Here is a 21,671-nt window from a genome sequence, read left to right on the forward strand (position 1 = left end):
TCCCAGAAGTGTTTGACTTTCTTTCTTCAGCAGAACACAAATGAAGATTTTTAGAAGAATATCTCAGCTCTGTAGGTCCATACAATGCAAGTGAAATGTTGAAGCTCCAAAATCCACATAAAGGCAGCATAAAAGTAATCCAGACGACTCCAGTGGTTAAATCCATGTCTTCTGAAGCGATATGATAGGTGTGGATGAGAAACAGATCAAAATTTAAGTCCTTTTTTATTATAAATCTCCAATTTCACTTTCACTTCCACATTCTTCTTCCTTTTTGCCATATACTGGTCATGGCTCGTCAAAGGTGGAGATTTTTAGTAAAAAAAGAGGACTAAAATATCGATTTGTTTCTTACCCCACACCTATCATATCACTTCTGAAGACATGGGTTTAACCACTGGAGTCTTATGGATTACTTTTATGCTCTCTTTATTTGCTTTTTGGAGATTAAAAGTTCTAGTCACCATTCACTTGCATTGTATGGACCTACAGAGCTGAAATATTCTTCTAAAAATCTTCATTTGTGTTCAGAAGAAGAAAGAAAGTCATACACATCTGGGATGACATGAGGGTGAGTAAATGATGAGAGAATTTTTATTTTTGGGTGAACTATCCCTTTAAATCATTAGAAAAGTGAAGCTAGTTCAGAGAAAATGTCGAGCATCATTTGTTTGCAAATGCAGATGTTTTGTTATCTAACGCAGTGACATTCAGACTTATTTACCTGTAACTTAGGTGTCCAAAAGTGTCTGAATATTATTCTTTTTTTGGACCAATGTATATGCCATAAGTCTATGAATTTCCATTAAATATACAGTGGCTTTTTTCTGTCTCTCTGGCTTTCTCAGACCCTGATTGGGCCAGTCTGAACCTGGGCGCTCTGATCTGTATCGAATGTTCGGGCATTCATCGTAACCTGGGTACTCACCTGTCCCGTGTCCGCTCTTTGGATCTGGACGAGTGGCCGCTGGAGCTCATAAAGGTCATGTCAGCCATCGGCAACGAACTCGCCAATAGCGTGTGGGAGGCCAATGCTCAAGGACGCCTAAAGCCTGCCCCTGATGCCAGCAGGTAGACGATTACATCATTTCCTCTTCCAAAGCAGAATCTGTCTGAGTTCTTCTCACTGGGTCTTATTTATGAAACACAAGCTGAAAAAAATTGTATGAAAGACATTCAGAACTTCAGTGTACCTCAACATGTTTTTTCAGCTTGGGATGATCTGATGGAAACACCGTTGTCCGTCATGTTAGCATTATTCCAGCACCTGATATTTTTTGTGCTTCTCACTCAGCCTTACAGCATATGTGTGTGGTTTTCTGTAAAAAACCTAAAATCAGATTCTTCCTATTCTCGCTCTTCCATCTTTAGCAGCGTAATTATCGGCAGAGAGGCTTTAGTCCCACCAGCCATCATAACAAATTAGTGCTGACTGCTGGCCGCCAAAATATCGACTTCCCATTCCACACTGGCCTCATTAGTCACCTGAAGCACCTTTTAATTACTCCCCTCCTCTCTGAAAATCTTTCGATATGGATCCACCATTTTCTGCCGCTCGTCGTCGATGTCCTAATGCGATTATAGTTCCTCATGTAGCTGTTTATTTATGTATGTGAAGGCGTGTGGCCCCCCTGAGTGGGAAGAGCAGATTACAGAGAGGGTCAATATTATCTCAATTAACCTCAGTCACTGGATACACTCTGCAGTCATCCCTCTACTCAACCTCAATACTCCTGCTGAAATAGATGGAGAGATTTTACCCGTTTAATTCCCTCATGTATTGACTGGAACTGGCTTTTACTATTACATGGATATTTGATATTTAATCATTTGTAGGCCAAGCAGACAAGATACATCTAAGGTAAAAACATGCATTTTACAGTGCATAAAGATATTTGAAATAGTTGAGAGTGGGGATGCAGGTTCAAGTTCAGACCACGTCATTTCCAAATCCCATTCAGCCCCTGTCACCCACTACTTTCTTGTCTCTTTTCAAGCTCCAGTCCAGGATTTTAAGATTTATTTATACATTTTTTGTCAGCTGAACCCTTTTAATCTAAATTATTTACTTAAAGTACCTGCTGAGATTTCAAGTAATGTTACCTTCAAATAAATCTTGAATTTCACAGTATAATGAACGTTCACAAACATTTTATTTTGTTATTTTTGTTATTGCATTTTAATTAAACATTTTTTTAAATATGCATTTTGATATTTAATTGAGTATTGATATTTCTAGAGGTGGGTGATATTAGCAAAAATTTAGATCACAATATTCTTGAATTTTCTAGTGGATAATGATATATATCACTGTATACAATTTTCTTTTATATATATATATAAAAATATAATTTTTTATATAAACTAGGTCTGATGTCCAAAGTAATGGACCTTTCACACATTTGATTTTAATATATATATATATTTTATTTTTATTTATTTAAACAGTGTGTGAGTGTATATACAGGTGCATCTCAATAAATTAGAATGTCGTGGAAAAGTTTATTTATTTCAGTAATTCAACTCAAATTGTGAAACTCGTGTATTAAATAAATTCAGTGCACACAGACTGAAGTAGTTTAAGTCTTTGGTTCTTTTAATTGTGATGATTTTGGCTCACATTTAACAAAAACCCACCAATTCACTATCTCAAAAAATTAGAATACATCATAAGACCAATAAAAAAAACATTTTTAGTGAATTGTTGGCCTTCCGGAAATTATGTTCATTTACTGTATATGTACTCAATACTTGGTAGGGGCTCCTTTTGCTTTAATTACTGCCTCAATTCGGCGTGGCATGGAGGTGATCAGTTTGTGGCACTGCTGAGGTGGTATGGAAGCCCAGGTTTCTTTGACAGTGGCCTTCAGCTCATCTGCATTTTTTGGTCTCTTGTTTCTCATTTTCCTCTTGACAATATCCCATAGATTCTCTATGGGGTTCAGGTCTGGTGAGTTTGCTGGCCAGTCAAGCACACCAACACCATGGTCATTTAACCAACTTTTGGTGCTTTTGGCAGTGTGGGCAGGTGCCAAATCCTGCTGGAAAATGAAATCAGCATCTTTAAAAAGCTGGTCAGCAGAAGGAAGCATGAAGTGCTCCAAAATTTCTTGGTAAACGGTGCAGTGACTTTGGTTTTCAAAGAACACAATGGACCAACACCAGCAGATGACATTGCACCCCAAATCATCACAGACTGTGGAACCTTAACACTGGACTTCAAGCAACTTGGGCTATGAGCTTCTCCACCCTTCCTCCAGACTCTAGGACCTTGGTTTCCAAATGAAATACAAAACTTGCTCTCATCTGAAAAGAGGACTTTGGACCACTGGGCAACAGTCCAGTTCTTCTTCTCCTTAGCCCAGGTAAGACGCCTCTGATGTTGTCTGTGGTTCAGGAGTGGCTTAACAAGAGGAATACGACAACTGTAGCCAAATTCCTTGACACGTCTGTGTGTGGTGGCTCTTGATGCCTTGACCCCAGCCTCAGTCCATTCCTTGTGAAGTTCACCCAAATTCTTGAATCGATTTTGCTTGACAATCGTAAGGCTGCGGTTCTCTCGGTTGGTTGTGCATCTTTTTCTTCCACACTTTTTCCTTCCACTCAACTTTCTGTTAACATGCTTGGATACAGCACTCTGTGAACAGCCAGCTTCTTTGGCAATGAATGTTTGTGGCTTACCCTCCTTGTGAAGGGTGTCAATGATTGTCTTCTGGACAACTGTCAGATCAGCAGTCTTCCCCATGATTGTGTAGCCTAGTGAACCAAACTGAGAGACCATTTTGAAGGCTCAGGAAACCTTTGCAGGTGTTTTGAGTTGATTAGCTGATTGGCATGTCACCATATTCTAATTTTTTGAGATAGTGAATTGGTGGGTTTTTGTTAAATGTGAGCCAAAATCATCACAATTAAAAGAACCAAAGACTTAAACTACTTCAGTCTGTGTGCACTGAATTTATTTAATACACGAGTTTCACAATTTGAGTTGAATTACTGAAATAAATGAACTTTTCCACGACATTCTAATTTATTGAGATGCACCTGTATATATATATATATATATATATTTTATTTTTTTATTTATTTAAACAGTGTGTGTGTATATATATATATATATATATATTATTACTTATTTATTTTATTTAAACAGTCATGTACATTTAGGGTTTAAAGTTCAGTTTTGAATGTGGGGGAATCCTAAAATTGGGCAATGATTTTGGTGCTCTATAGGCCAGATAGGCTAGAACATCCCCTAAAAACCATAAGAATCTTTTATAATTTAATATCAATAAAATATTTTTACAAAATGTATTTTCAGCACAGTAAATAGCTGAATTCACATGAATTTCTCAGTGTTTTGGTACTTGTGCATTTGAACTTTTTACTCCAATTTTTATGCTGATAATATTCACTCAGTGACCGCTTTATTAGATACATACAGATATGTGATTATCTAATCAGCCAATCGTGTGGCAGCAGTGCAGTGCATAAAATCATGCAGATACGGGTCAGGAGCTTCAGTTAATGTTCACATCAACCATCAGAATGGGGAAAAAATTTGATCTTAGTGATTTGGACCGTGGCATGATTGTTGGTGCCAAACGGGCTGGTTTGAGTATTTCTGGGATTTTCACACACAACAGTCTCTAGAATTTACTCAGAATGGTGCCAAAAACAAAAAACATCCAGTGAGCGGCAGTTCTGTGGATGGAAACACCTTGTTGATGAGAGAGGTCAACAGAGAATGGCCAGACTGGTTCGAGCTGACAGAAAGTCTACGGTAACTCAGATAACCACTCTGTACAATTGTAGTGAGCATGTGTCAATGTTTGCTGAATGCTGAAATGCAGCATGCTCGAGCATTGGTGTGTGTGCTCTGTGTCCAGGATTGGTGGTTGATAAATGAAAACCCTCCCTCGTGGTCTCTCAAGTGAGTAATAGAGCTCGAAATTTCATTTTGCAAGCGACTGATTTAATGATCCAAAGGGTAATTAATGGGCTGATTATCTTAATGTTAAATATGGCCAGCAGCAATTAGACTGACCTCCCGCCTGTCAAGGTCTGTGCTACTCTCGTCTTTCAATTATGGCCCTGTTTTGGGGATGTGGGGTGGAGGTAAGGCAGGAGAGAACCGCTCACTTCTACACCTTTGTGTGTCTCGTCGTAGATCATGCCTCGATTTACAGGCTGGTATTATATTTGGGACTGAATGCACCCAGATAGTCCACCTGGATCTGACGAGAAATTGCCACGAGTTGGAGCTGTTAGCTGTCAGCTTTCATTCACTTTCCCCTTTTCTTTCTTGACCCATCTGTGTCTATACGGTTTTGTTTTCTACTATTTAGATTTGGCCTTTTTAACAACATTTGTGTCCTCTCCCTGCCTTCACTATTCATTGCATTTCATGAGGTTGTCACCATGACTTGAGTTGCAGCTGTGGCCTTGAGGTGCTTCGACATATTGAGTCGTGGTGCTCCGCTCATGTGGGAGACCCCGGGTCGAGTCAGGTTTGGGCAGTGTTCTTGTTCCATTTACCTCTCTCTCTCTCTCTCTCTCTCCCGTCTTGTCCTTTTTTCAGCAGTGTCTGTCAATAAAAAGTCCACAAAAACAAAAAACAAAAATTGACTACATAAACAGGCAGATTAAGTTGCATTTAATCCTAGAAGCCTGCAAATAAAAATTAGATGATTAAAGCAATAAGCCATGAGAGGCCGTACGTTACAGTGATTTCACCGTGGGTAATGGGAATTCGATTCCAGTTCCTCTTAATGGTTCCATAGACTACTGTAATTTTTGAGACCAATCGCCACCTTGAAACTCAAACTTGGCTTGTTTAATGGCCGTTTTGGATATATCAAAGGATGGGTTTCAATGAATGTCGACTGAAACAGGAACGTTAAACCAACGCGAATGTCTACGGCAAGTGCTTTGGGACAACTTTTTGAATGATCCAATTATGAAATAAATACGAACATGAATTACAGTGTAAAAAATGTCATATTTCATAACGCAGACTATTTTAGCATATCCCATAATATGTTAAAATTAACTTTATATTCATATGCTTTTTAAAATTAAAATACAAATATTTAAATATGGATTTTAATATCTGCTACATAGCTAGAGGTAAAACTGTATATATTATACATAGTCGAAATGCAGTTTGGAACAAAAGACAAGTCATTTTGTGATCACTGGTATAGATGGTAATTTTTTTTAATTGGGCGTTATTATGTTCCGTGCACTCTGATGACATCATCATAGGAATATCGTATCGTATATCGAATATTGCATTATCCATCAACTTTTCCTCCATACCGGCAGCCCTATTAAATTGCATGTATATATATTTTCTTGTTGTTGTATGTTTGTTTACATGCATAATTTTTACTATTTGCATGCGTTTAGATTTGTTGAACACGTGCTAATAAATGGTACTGTCTCTTTAAGAAAACTAGCAGTTCTGTAAATGAGTGCATGTTAATGAGAGAGTCGTCGAATGGCTTTACCTCATTCATGCTATGCGTGATTAGAATTAAATTTTTATTTATTTATTCTTATTTTTTTATCAACAACTGACTGTAAAGAACAGAAAGGATGTTAACAGAAACATTATTCAATGACAAATGGAGTGCATCTTTCGGCGCACGTTGCACGGAACGCTCAGTACTGAACTTCTTCGCGACTAAACTATTCAATCACTAGTGAGTGAAATCAGAACATTTACCAGCCCGTGGCTAATCACAGACATTTGAGCCACTTAGCGTGGAATTTGTTTGCAAATGCAAGTGATTTTCTCTCATTGTAGTAGAGGGTTGTGCATAGAGTTAGAGAGTTAAGAATCGATATTGAGATCGTTTAACTGAAGATCGGGATGCATCGGAAAATCGATATTTTTAACTAGTCCTACTAAAAAGAGCCAGCTCATAAGAGTCATTCGTTCGGGAACTGCTCTACCCTGCTTGTGCTGTATGTCACGCTGTAGATTCAAAAGAAACAGCTTATTAGAGTCTTTCGGAGTATTGTAGTACAGTGCACATTCGAGAATCAATAATGGAACCGAAAGTCTAGTAAAGAGTGTTCTTGAGCTTGATGTAAAGAGGTTTACTGCCTGTGATAAAAACTGTGGTAAAATCACTGTAATGTCCAGGCTCAAGTGGCTTTTTGCTTTTATAAAACGGCAACAGCAATGTGATAAAATACACTAGTGTTGAAGAAATGTATTAACAGTAATCGGAATTAAAGGGATAGTTCAACTAAAAATGAAAATTCTCTCATCATTTACTCACCCTCATGCCATCCCAGATGTGTATGACTTTCTTTCTTCTGCAGAACACAAATGAAGATTTTTAGAAGAATATTTCAGCTCTGTAGGTCCATACAATGCACTTGAATGGTGACCAGAACTTTGACGCTCCAAAAAGCACATAAAGGCAGCATGAAAGTAATCCATAAGACTCCAGTGGTTTAATCAATTTCTTCAGAAGTGATATGATAGGTGTGGGTGAGAAACAGATAAAAATCTAAGTTTTTTTTTTTAACTCTAAATCTCCACTTTCACTTTTACATTTGAAAGTCACATGTGGTGCCTGTTTAGTTTCACTTTCACATCTGTTTCTCACCCACACCCATCATATTGCTTCAGAAGACATGGATTTAAACACTGGAGTTGTCTGGATTAATATTATGCTGCCTTTATGTGCTTTTTGAAAATTGAAAGTTCTGGTCACCATTCACTTGCATTTTATGGACCTGAAATATTCTTCTAAAAATCTTCATTTGTATTCTGCAGAATAAAGAAAGTCAGACACATCTGAGATGGCATGAGGGGGAGTAACTTTAGGTGAACTATTTCTTTTACAATTCTTCTGCAAAGTAAATATAGCTCATTAGCCATTTCAGTGCATTATTATAACATTTTACAGTGGCTTCAAACGTGGCTCGTGCAATCAGGATATAGAGAATTATCCGTTGTGCAATTAGTCATTAAAACGTTCTTTGGACCATTCGCAAATTTACCAGTTTATATTGAGCAAAACATCTCAAGACATATCTGTTTCCCTATAGGCCGTTTAGGCATTATGTATGATAGAGCCTGAGAGAATCTCTAAACATTCCCATTAACCTTTTACTGCCTGTGATAAATTAACACCTCTCAATGCCTTTAAAAGCCTGGGCTCTATGAGGTCGCTCAAAGACACCGCTATGGGCTTATTTTTGGGACTGTTTGAACACGCACACACATTTTCACACACTCGCTGTGCTAGGTGATAGGTTTTGGCATCAGTGCTCTGTGGTGGCAGCCAGGCCATGTTTCACTCTCATTTTTTTAATTAGTATAGAGCCAGCGTGGACACCAGAGCCCCTGTTCCCCTGCCACACACACACACACACACACACACACACACTCCGTGCCGGTCTGTATTAGCGGGCCGGGCAGGATAAGAGTGACAGCTCTGCTAATTGCGCCTCGTGGTGACTTATTGGGAGGGTGGTGCTCACTGGCATCTCACACTACCAATCCTCAACAACACTCTGACGTTTCACAGCCTGTCACCAAGCGTGTATGTCTCAGCGTGTGAAGTGCATGCTTTGTTGTGTGTGTGTGTCTCACACACCCCTTTGTTCCAACTGATACTGGTGATACACTCGTGGAATTCATCTTTCCTAAGTTTCCTCATGTTTTCTCTGGGAGAATTTTGATTTAAAGTGAAATGGCAGAAAACACAATTATGTACACCGCAGTTATTCTTGTAACAAGGACTGTGAGTGAAGTTGGACTTAAACTTTGTGTATTTTTGTGTATGCTTGCACAATAGATATGCTTGATATAACTTATCAGTTGTTGGCCGATGTTGGAGGGGGTAAGGGGTAGAAACGGATTACATTACAGCAAAGAAATAAACCTCTAATAGCACAGTATTTAAAAGTGTGAGTTGCCCTGTGGATAGAACGAGCGCAGAGTGCATTCATGCATTCATGCATTAAAATTAACGGTTTTAGTTAATTAGTTGAAGAAGTTAAAACAACCTTTGAATTATGCTTTTCTTTATATAAAGCACACATTTTTATATAATGTTCTTCATCGTGTTTTTGATAGACATTGCGATTGTTTTTCCTTATTCAGACATTTTGCATTCAAAGATGTCAAAAACACATTTCAGGAGGGGAAAAGTTTTCTTTGCATAAGTGACAGATGATGGCGTCAGTTATTTCTTTATGACTTTTTGTTTTGCCTTCTTGATTTTTGTTCTTTTCTCTCACTGATACCTTTTTTGTGCACTGCATCCTGATTAGCGAGCTCTCGTCAGTTTGCAAAAGATGTGCACCAATCGGAATAGTGAATTAATCATCACAGAATTAGGAGTGAAAAATAATAATAGCAAAATTGCAGCTTGTGGAGGTTTAGAAATGGCACATGTTCATAGTATTTTTTGGGATTAATTGTGCAGCCCTCCAAATATCATTTGCAAGGGACCTTCTTTTTTATGTCAAACTTTTTATTTATTACTACATAATAACATCACAATTTTATAAAATACACAGACAGCTGACAGGACATTCTTTCTAAAATATAAAGACAGATGTACTGTTTATTTTCATGTATTAAGACACATTGATACTGCTTGATATATAAAGTTAAATGTTATATTGTCAAAAGTAATGATTACAATATAAATCTGGAAAAAAAATACGTTTACAGAATATCTGTTTTTCTAACCACTTTTAGACTATAATAGACTTCTATTAGACCACTATTTACATTACACTATTATATTTTATTTATTGTTCCAAAGAAGTTTTACCAAACATATTGCCTTACCAGTGTGCAAGCTAAAGGTAATAAAGTTACTGGCGAAACTGCCTAGAAAATACAACACTTATATATATATATATATATATATGATTTTTATATTCCTTCTGTTAAAAACTAAGGCTGTTAATATAATAATCAAAATAACCTTTCATTTTCAAATTACTTTTATTTCTCAATGTGGAATTAAACAGTAATTTAAATTTGTTAAACATAGGAAAACCTCTTATTATTATTATTTTTATTTTTTTCTCTGAAATTGAATCTTTAATTTTAATCTTTCATACTTTATAATGTTGTGACTTTATAAAAGTTTTAGTGTGTTTTAATGTTTTGACAAAATAGCATAGATTTCTAACATTGGCCATTTAGCTGTTATTGGCCGTAACATTAAGATAATAAATTATTTTCAATACTTATCAGTATTGGCCAGAATGTCTTTATCAGTCCTTCTCTAATGTTCATGTGTGTGTGTGTGTGTGTGTGTGTGTGTGTGTGTATGCACAATCAGACATACATGAGTGTAATCTTAATCCAAAAAGGCCTTACCTCCATCAGACAGCTGAGATATTGAGCTTCACACACACCGCCTGTCTCCCGTAGCCACATGCCTCATCATGAGCAATGCCTGGCCTATAATAATTCAGCAGTAAGTGGCTACAAAAGAGCCTCTTTATGGACTGATATCGGTCTCCGAAAGGGCAGTGCTAACAGATTTCAAATTAGACCCAGCTCTTAGTCTGGGCCGGGGTGCAGGTGTGTGTCCCCAAAGCAGGGATCAGATTGGGCCCCGGGGACGGATGAGGTGGTGGGAGGGTGATTATTTCAGAGATGGGAAGACTTACTGGGCCTCATTCTCTCTCAGATCCAGGTGCAGACGGAGAGTGACGTGCTATTAATGCAGTAATGTCTCAGGAGTCGCTTACTCAATGAACTTCGCCGTTGCACCTACGGTCTGAAACACAACGGTCCTCTTTATAGAGAAGGAAACAAAGAAAAAGAATCTCTAAGTCACCACTAGGGATGTGCAAAACTAGGCCCACATACTTTCAAAATCAACCAGTTGGTGAGCTGCCTGAATGACTATTTGACTAATCGTCTCAAGGAAGCGCTGGTTTTGGGTTTGCAACAAAACCAGAGTGAAGCGATCTCAAGACACATTTTTAAAAGTTGGACTATTTTTAACCCCTTACCCTAAAGGCATTTTGACGGATTTCCGCTAAAATCGCATACCTAAAATTAAGAGCTTGTAACTCAAAAAATAAATAAATAAATAAATAAAAATGGCAAAGAATGTCAATTGCATGTTAGCATTTTTTTAATAATGATGATTTCAAAAATGTTACCCCTCAAATAATACACAAGCTTTAACAGAAGAATTCAAGGGAAAAAAAAATTGTTGATGGGACAAAGCAAACCAATGTTATAGTAAATGGAACCATGGTTCCCAAGGTGGACTTTTATTCATCAACGCATCTCATAATTCACATGCTTTATTGAACATTAAAACTGAAAAATATGAATGCAAATATATATAAAATCGTTTGTTGAGCGCCCTCTTGTGCGCAGTCTTTGTATGTGCGCTCTGGTTCTATTTTTGACCCCACACTGAACACGTGACACGTGGATTGTCCAAATATGAAATCTGACACTCTCTAGAGATCCAGTGGGAGCGATCTGACACATCTATGACATGAAGGATCCAGTTTCAGCACCCAGAGAACAGCGTTGCTATAGCGATCGCCATTAGCACCAGCCAAAATAGCTCATCACAGCACTCTTTGAGGAATTTCTCTGGATTTACAAATCGTACAACATCAAGTGAAGGTTTGTTTAATTCAGGATCACCTGCTGTAAGTTTTGATATCTCATTTCCTTTACCATGTGTATTGCTCATGAAGTAATAATCCAAAAAATGACGGAAATGGTGTTTATCCTTTTTTTTTTTAAAGATACATGTGGATTTCACACTAATACTCACTGTAATTTGGTCTCTGAATGAATCAGATTTGCTCGTTATATTCTACTAATTAAGACCTTTAAAAGGTATATAACACATGGCTGTGTGATTTTTATTATCTTTTATTTTACTGTTTTAGATATATATATATATATATATATATATATATATATATATATGTATGGTTGTTGTGATCGCAAATTTGCGAATTTTTAAAAATGGAACAGTTCTAATTTATCAGCAAATTTAAAAGCAGTATTGTCAGATCAGGTCAGATCAGCTATATTCATTGTAAAGATAAGAGTCTAAGGGTGCTTTCACACTGGCAGTTTAGTTCGAAACACAGCACGGTTCGCATGAAAAATTGGTAATGTGAAGTCGGGGAGCACACTGCGGTACCGAACCCGAGACTACCTGTAGGAAGAGGTCTGAGTTAGATTACAATGGAACTGTAGCGCGATTCGCGTGAATGTGAAAGCAACTCGGACTCGGGTGCGCACTCGTTCAGGAAGTAAAGTAACCTGCGCATGCGTTTTAGCCGATGATGACATCTATCTATCTATCTATACACCTTATAAATACTATATAAATACTATTATTGGTTATAAATATAGGGTATAATAGGAGATGACAGTGGCGATAACTTCACCTTGGACACGAGCGTAAGCGTGCAGTGTAAACAAAGATGCAAATGAATTCCTTGCAATCAGCTGTCTCCTCAAAAAACGCCGTTTGCGAGCAGCAGCAAGCCGCCTTTCCCCGGACATCCGGTGAGTTGCACCATGAAGCGCGCATATACGCAGTTGTCGTTCACTCTGCTGTGCATAATGGCACCAAAATAACAAAAAAACAAAAAGTATGATGAGTCGCGTTGTCTTCTCCATGCGTGCTTCTGATGACGTAAGATGAACACAAATGGACCGGGGTTCGATAGAATCAAGTGAGTGTGAAACCAGACCAAAGCTGCGGGGGGCACCGGGAACAATCGCACTCGGAATCGGACCGCAGCAAACGTGCCCAGTGTGAAAGCCCCCTAAGCTTTAAAACAACACCTCTTTTGTGCAGATCAAGCAAGTGGCTGCTGAATAATATCATAAAATAATTTTCGTGATCAGCGCCACCTAGAGGGCCCGGTACCGGGTCGCTCCAGGTTTAAGAGGTTAATTTAACACACTGGCTAAAAAACCCAATGCTAGTGGTGGGACGCTCAAAAAAACAACGACCCATGGCATTCATCTTAATGTGTATGTTTGTAACGATGGTGCTTTAAAGAGGACGAATTTAAAGCTGCAACATTTCCGAGAGTATTTTATTGCACACACTTTCAAACAGCTAAACACAGCATGCTAATTAAAGCACCGTTGCTAAACGTATCAAAACTATAAATGACTGGTCCACGACCATTGTGACCCATCCCTAGTCACCACATATTTTAAACTTGAAAATGCACCATGCCTCCTGCTTTCCGGCATCTACTTATCCTCAGTTCTCTAACGTTTTCCTATCAGTTGCAGACGGACAGCCACAGACAGTCCATTTCATCAGCATTAACTAGCTGATCCTGTGTTTGTCATGCTCTGACCGGTGATATGATCCAACTCATGGCCTGCATGTTAAACAGCTCTTCCCTCCCTCCCTCGGTGTCATTCTCTCTCTTTTCTTTCGATCTCTCTTTCATTTTCCTTTTCGCTGACAGAAAGTGCTGTTCAAATGTTTCAAATAATTGGCTGCCCCATTCTAATTCATCTGTAAAAGGACTTCTTGATTAGATTAGGCTAATAGACATTATTTTTTACATGACTGCCTGCCATTGCACGTAATCATGTCCCAACTAGGTTAACAAGCCTGCCAATTTACTATTGACATTAAGCTGGCTGACAAGAGCCAATCAGAGCGCAGCGTATTATGAGGACGTCTGATAATATGAGGCAAGAGGGCATTTAATGCTTGAATCATCACATCATCTACCTTTTCCTCCAATTTAATACAGAATAAATAATTCTGTGTGTGTGTGTGTGTATTTGCAAGGCTTTTGCTCCATCTCTCTCTCTCTCTCTCTTTCATTGTCTCTGTTCTGGACTTGTGTAGTATCTTTATTCAGGACAGTAAGACAGTGGTCTTACTGAAAGGGTGTGATTGATTACTTTGTAAACTGTCGTGTTTCACAGTCTCCTCTTTAAATGCCTGAATTTCACCTAACAGTTAAATCTGCTGATAAACCACAAACTGGTCAAGTCTACTTGAGTTCAGCTTGTCATAGCAATGGCATTTTCAGTCATCTCTCTACTATCATTATCAATAAAACGATAAAGGTGAAAATAATGGGGCCAATCCATAAATCTTGAAACACTGTTTTAAAAGTATATAAAAAAATATCCATGTTAATGTGATTTTTGTGTGGTAAAATCGCTTTCTAAGCTTGTCTGTGTAAAGTTATTTCATTGCCATTACTACGTTATGACAGAAAACCTAAAACGACCGTAAAAACGATGACTTAAACAACTTTACCACTCAAATAATACACGTTTTAACAGAAGAGTTCATGTAAGTGCTTTTACCCTCCAAAAATTGGCCCTATTCACTTTCATTGTAAGTGCCTCGATTTTTGCTTCTTTTTTTTTTGAAGGAGGGACAAGTTGAAATTAACTTCTGTGTGAATCAACTAGGGCTATCAAAATCAATATATCACAATACTTTTCCTCACAATATTATGTTGATACTTTAGATCCCTGTGTCGATATTGTTATTAAACTATTTTTGTATTCAAAAACGCTCTCCCAAGTGGATAAATTTGAAAATGCCGTCTTCGCGTTGTAATGTGGACTTGGAAAACGGATATATCTGAAAACGATGACGTATTTGTTGTCATGTAAAACAGTCAGCCAGGTCTCCTAAGCAACCAAATTGGCACGGTTGCTAGGGAGGGTGGAGTCACATGGGGTAACCTCCTCGTGGTCACGATTAGTGGTTCTCACTCTCAAATTGGGCACGTGGTGAGTTGTGCGTGGATCGCGGAGAGTAGCATGAGCCTCCACGTGCTGTGAGTCTCCGCGGTGTCTCGCAGGACGAGCCATGTGACAAGATGCGCGGATTGATGGTCTCAGAAGTGGAGGCAACTGAGACTTGTCCTCCACCACCCGGATTGAGGTGAGTAACCGCGCCACCACGAGGACGTAGTAAGTAGTCTTTTCTTTCTCCCCGTTTCTCCCCAGTTTGGAATGCCCAATTCCCAATGCACTCTAAGTCCTCGTGGTGGTGCAGTGACTCGCCTCAATCCGGGTGGCGGAGGACGAATCTCAGTTGCCTCCGTGTCTGAGACAGTCAATCCGTGCATCTTATCACGTGGCTTGTTGACTGCATTACCGCAGAGACCCAGCGCGTGTGGAGGCTTCACGCTATTCTCTGCGGCATCAATGCACAACGCACCACGCGCCCTACCGAGAGCGAGAACCACATTATAGCGACCATGGGGAGGTTAACCCAACGTGACTCTACCCACCCTAGCAACCGGACCAATTGGTTGCTTAGGAAGCCTGACTGGAGTCACTCAGCACGCCCTGGATTCGAACTTGCGACTCCAGGTGTGGTAGTCAGCGTCTTTACTTGATGAGCTACCCAGGCCCCTGATATTCACTTTTAATAGCGTTGTTAAAGATAAATGTTACTTTGTACAACATTCATATTGCATTCCTTCAGGCGACGGGAAGTTTACTCGGAATTGGTGTCTGGCGATGGAACACGAGGACAAATGTGTTTCAGACCGTACATGCAACGGCGATTTTTCACATACCCAGTAAGGGGTTAAGCATTTTCATTCGTTTCAGTGTGGACGAGCAACTTTTGGTGAACGCTTAAAAATGGCAGTGTGGACGGAGAGTGTTTCGAAAACATAATGTATCGCAATGTATCAGATCGTGACATATGTATCGTGATACGTATCGTATCGTGAGGTAGCTGGCAATACCCAGCCCTAGAATCAACATTATGCCACAAATGCTGTCGACTGAGCAGAATATTCCTTTTAGCCTCAAAGCAAGATTAACTTGATTTCAGAGGACTGATCAGAGCATAGTGAAGGACCTATGTGCTTTTACGTATGCTTAGCACATTTCTTTCCCAGTCTATCTCACACACGCATACACTTACACACTTTTTTTTTTTGTCTCTCTGCCCTTTGGCCTCCATTTGCATGCTGCCACTGAAGCGTTCTGATCCAGTTAATGGAACCTCATATGAGTGTGGCCCATTGCCTCCAGTGGGACTGATTTGAGTGTGACGCAAGCCAGAGCTCAGTCAGAATCAGAATCACTAAGTGCCCGTAATATTAAAAAGAAGCGGCAAGCTTAATTATCTGTGTCTATCCAAGGGCAGCTAACGACCAGGCTGTAGAGTATAATTGATTTCGGCCCTTGTTTTTTCCTTGTTAGAAAGAGGGGTGTGGGGGGACAGGAACAGAGCAGCTCATGAAAAAAAAAATGTCCCATTTTGGCCTTATTCACCTCATAAATGCTCCAAATTCCATTAGTGGCTTCTTTTTTAAGAGATGGTGTGTTGTGTTGAGGCATGGAGAGACTGAGTCTGTTGATGTGATTAACACCACGCCACAGTTTGAATGACTTTTAGTAAACACACTGTCTTGTACAATGTTGGATTTATGGGTTAGGTTCATAAAGGTGTCTAAAGGTTAAAACGCCCATCTTTTTCTGGTGACCCTATGACAGATGGGCAGTGTATTTTTATTTATTTATTAATTCAATCAGTAACAATACACATTCATTAACATCACATCGTTGTAAATGTGCCAGATTTAGCCAAGATGGCACATTTTCGTCTCCATTCCCTGTCGCAAATGTGGGCCCCATCGCATTCGTAGTGTAAGTGCTAATGCGTCCTGAAGCGTGACTACTAACCGGACTATCAAAGACATGATGTAAAAACATGGGTGTTGGAGCCTTTTTTTATTTGTTTTTATGCACCGTTTCTTATATACCTTATCCACCCCCACCTGCCACCTAACAAGGGTTGTAAATTTCGCCACCTTGGTACGGCTTTTCAAGACCAACATTTAAAGTGGCTTCAATGTATTTGGACTGTTTTGGACACTTACACTTTATTATGCATTATATATTGGATTAGTGGTATAGTGGATTGGAGAATGGGAGCATGAAGTCTGATGGTGCTTGTCTTGTGTTATTTCTTGTTGAAGGCAGTTAATTTGTATACAAGCAGTGCTTTGATGGCTGGAGTGGGGGTGCTTTAAAGGAGACGAAATGAAAGACGAAACTTCTCTGAGAGTTTACCGTGCTAACTTTAACCGCACGCAAAAGCACTGTGCATTAGCATGCAAAAATCCCTTTCCTTCTCCTAATTCTTCCCTTTAGAAGCACCATCATTAAAAAATTAATAAACTCACTAGTTGACCTCATTGATTGACTTAAGCCCAATTTGGATAGGATTGGGTTTATATGGGGAGGTGGGGTAGTGTAATAAATTACTTTAATCCCGTACAAATCTGTCATATCAGTAATTTTTCTGGACTTTTTACAGACTGCTTGTTCCTGCACTGGTAAAGATGACAGCGGCTTTTACCTTCTATAAAATGCCATTAAAAGATGACCACAAGTAAAGGTAGTCCCGTGCGATTGTATCAAAAGAGTAAAGTCGGCACACCACAGCTCCAAAAATAGAACATTTCATTTATTGAAATGTATATCGAGGCCCTTAAGGTCGATATACTTCCTATGAAATCAAAGAACGAACGGACGTGATGTCAATTAGAACAAAATCTGGCCAAAAAGAAGGTGATTTTGAGTTCATTTCGGTGCTTCGTAACAGCTCGCTAGGGCAGACTTTTAGGAAAACTTCTGACCGGCTGCTAAACACCTTACTTCCATTGGTCCACTTCATCGGTAGGTGTGACCTGGAGCTCCATCTACCTTGATGCTGACAGCTAATTCTGTTTACGTTCTTCAGTCAGTCAAAATCAGTCCACATGAACACATCGTTGTGTAAAGTTATTAGAGAGCTGGTGGAAATGTACCTACATCTGTACGATCATTCACTTAGAGACATTTTCCAAGACCATGTCATGCGATTTTTTTTTTTTATTTTTATTATTTAATTAGTCTACAAAAGGAATCAAATCTACTCAAATACTCTCAAGTAACTCATGTGCCATCTGCAGCAAAAATCGTTCTCCCCATTTCTCCCCAATTTGGAATTCCCAATGCGCTCTAAGTCCTCGTGGTGGCGTAGTGACTCGCCTCAATCTGGGTGGCGGAGGACGAATCCCCGTTGCCTCCACGTCTGAGACCGTCAATCCACGCATCTTATCACATGACTTGTTGAGCACGTTACCGCGGAGGCTTCGCGCTATTCTCTGCGGCATCCACTCACAACTCACCACGCGCCCCACCAGGAGTGAGAACCACATTATAGCGACCACGAGGAGGTTACCCCATGTGACTCTACCCTCCCTAGCAACCGGGCCAATTTGGTTGCTTAGGAATCCCGACTGGAGTCACTCAGCACGCCCTGGATTCAAACTCGCGACTCCAGGGGTGGTAATCAGCGTCAATACTCGCTGAGCTACCCAGAACCCCAATAATTTGCATTTTTAAATGGTTGGAACGTCTTTAATTCTGAAGAGTTTCACACACATTGAAAATGAAATTGGAGTTTTGGGTGACAGAAAATAAAAAAGGCTGTATAACAGTAAGATTGGCAATTTCCATGTTTGGTGGCAACTTTTAGGACTTTATGCTATGTTGCTAAAAGGTGCTATACAAAAAAAGCTATTATTATTATATTATTATTTGAAATGTCTCAACTGCCCTACACACACACAAACACATACAAGTACAATGGACTAGAATGAAATGTTTATTACAAAAAATGTATAAACTTGTCAAATATGTACTCTATATCAGTGTTTCTCAACTGGTGGGTTGCAGGTCTATCCGGACTGGGTCGTGGACAGCGGGGAAATAACAAAGTGAAAGGCTAATTTAATGATAATCTCGCGTTCAGTGCTTTATACGCGCAAAAGGCTTCTCATTTGCAATGTGATATTTTCAGGTGTGATTCAAGTTTGCTTTTCCGCGAGTGTAACGGGACAAATCGTGCCAATGATCTGCTCTAATCTACTGTATCCCGTTTGAATTATAGTGAGAATTTTCTAGTTTAACTCGCTATGGTTGAAGTCAGACCTCTCAAACAGGCAGCCCAGACATTATATACAGCAGTGATGTGGAACAGAGCAACAACGTGTGCCAAAATAAAGTTTTTTATTATTATTATTATAATTACACATTATCACCCTTACAAAACTGCTTCATGATTTTACTCTAGTAACAGAAACTGTGATATTTTGACCAAACATATATTAAATAATCTATTAAGAAGAATCTAAACCATTTTTCATAAACACTATAATTTATTATTGTCATTATTATTATTATTATTATTATTATTATTAGAAAGACTAGCTACATTTACAAGGAGCCATCATGGTCTTACCTGTGCTTACATAAAGGGCTTTAAAGTCTCCAAGATGTTTGAAATTAGGAAATAAACTGGATAATAAATATAATTGGCTCATATAAATAAATATGCTCATCAGCTTAAGGGGGGACATCAACAACAAAAATAATGTCACTTGATACATGCATTTATACTTGAAAACCATCAACAAAACTATGCAAGATAAAAGAAAATGTGACCCAGGATACATTAAATACAGGTTATGTTTTTACTATGATGTCCCATGTAAAGTCTGGGCTCTGAAACAATCCCAGTTGAGAACCACTGCTCTATATTGCTGTATTACCATTTATTCGTGTATTACTCAATGCAGTGTTGTTTGTTGTTCAGTATGGTGAGGCGTACTGACAACAGAAACGTTGCAGGTTCAAACAGACTAAGAAAGTGGTCCAGGAGCTGTTACCATTGTGCCCTTGCATTGCACTAGTCACCTAACTTATGGTTGCTCCATTGGGATTGTCCATGTAATAGGTGTAACGTCATGCACTTTGGATAAATGCATCAGCTAAATGACCACTTGCTATCCTTACATTTTACACCCAAAAATCTGTACGTGAACATTGTGTTTAACATCTAATTAATAACAGATGAAAAATGAAAACAGTCAATGTGTTACAAGTGTTATACCAGTGTTAAAGTGTTAAAGTTCAGCTCAATTAACAGCATTTGCAGCACAATGTTAATGTTACATGCATATTGTTTATGTCTTGTGTATATACTTCTGAAACAGTGAGTATTTTAACGTTCAAAAATTGGCCCCCATTCACTTCCATAATAAGTGTCTCACTGTAATTCTGATTTTTGCTTTTGAGAGACAAAATCTTTTTTGTGGTAATCAACATTATGCCACAAATGCTGTCGATTGAGCTTAACTTGTGTTGAACCCAGAACATTCCTTTAAATCCATTAAATACAATAGTAAACACATATGGATCATATACATCTCACATATGCATACAGAGATGCGTTTAAGAAACATGTTACACAGGGCCTTAAGTGTGTGTGTGTGTGTGTGTGTGTGTGTGTGTATGCAGTAAGGGTTAAAGCACTGAGATGAATGAACGCGTGTGTAAGTGTACTGCGCCTGCACAGGTAAATGTGCACTGCTGTCTGTTTGACAGATTCAGCCTGTCAGAATTCATAACCAGTGACTCAGTAGTGCACTAATGAGCTGAATTAGTGGTATAATTAGCCTGAAAGAAAAGAGCGTCAACGTCGATCTGAACAAGAGTCCTCTTTCTACTATCTCTCTCTCTCTTCACTCAGTCTAACCTGAAATTGGAGATCTCAGTTGCTCATGATAGGTATCATCTTATATGTGGCCCAGTGACTTGAGCCTTGCATTCATTGCTCTTACAGAAGTTCAGAGGTGTGTGTGTATGTGTGTGTTTTGGGTTCGGGGGGGTTTCAGTGGCAGCTGGGGGCTGTCCTGTCACGGGCTGCTGCATTAGCAGGCGCCTGTCGATGTTGAGTAAATAGCCACTGGCTTTGAGCTGGACAGGAAGCGCTGGCAAGAGTGTAAACACAAGCCCACAAAGTGATTGTCCATGGATAACACAGAGCACACATACACTCACAAACAGGAAACCATCCTGACAAGAGATTGACGTAGACTCCATATAGTTCCCCCATGACTGCCTGTTTCATTCCACCTGACCATTTCCAACATGGCTACTCTCTCACCCCCACCCTCCCCTTACTATCGCCAGTTTTGAGCATCATGCTAATACAGTGGTATATGAATAAGGTAGTCATTTATTGAAGTACCATAGTAGTACCATGGTATTCTTTGAATTACATTGAAGCACCATGTACATACAGAATAGTACATAAATATGATAATTGTATATCAAAGTACCATGGTATTACCATCTGATATCACATTGTTATTGCTCAGATGTGCTTAAACACACAAGGAATTTGGCCTCTGATCAGAAGCTTCAGAAATGCAACAGCTAGGCACAGAATTACAGGATAAGATGAATCGTATATGTAGAGTTTTTATACCGGAACATGCAAAGGAAATTATGCCCAAATGTGTATGGGTTTGTAGAGGTAGCATGCATAAATATGAAAAATAAAATGTAAAAATAGTGATTTTTCATTTTGAACACATGGGTTTGTACAGGTAGCATGCATAAATATGAATTTACATGCATATTATTTGCACCATACTGCATACCTGATCCTGTACTGTATTGCACTATGCTGTACCATGGCTTTGATAAACATGTGAATATCATGTCAATGCTTTGTCTATGAAAATACCCTCATAACCCATATGAACAAGTCAACCAAGTGGCAGTCTGACCGCTCGGCATTGCTTTATTTTTTCAACTGTTTGTATATGATGAA

The 21,671-nt window shown here is 39.0% G+C and overlaps 1 protein-coding gene across 4 annotated transcripts in view; it reads left to right on the forward strand.

The window, feature by feature from the left end:
- The window catches only part of LOC127449219 (arf-GAP with GTPase, ANK repeat and PH domain-containing protein 1), a 251,379-nt gene that overhangs the window by 217,788 nt on the left and 11,920 nt on the right, over positions 1–21,671 (forward strand). For all 4 annotated transcript variants that reach the window (XM_051712502.1, XM_051712503.1, XM_051712500.1 and 1 more), the window contains one exon: positions 849–1,071. In XM_051712502.1, the coding sequence (XP_051568462.1) occupies positions 849–1,071 (223 nt within the window). The remainder of the gene's footprint in view (positions 1–848; positions 1,072–21,671) is intronic.

This window comes from Myxocyprinus asiaticus, chromosome 12 (genome assembly GCF_019703515.2).
Source record: "Myxocyprinus asiaticus isolate MX2 ecotype Aquarium Trade chromosome 12, UBuf_Myxa_2, whole genome shotgun sequence".
NCBI lineage: Eukaryota > Metazoa > Chordata > Actinopteri > Cypriniformes > Catostomidae > Myxocyprinus > Myxocyprinus asiaticus.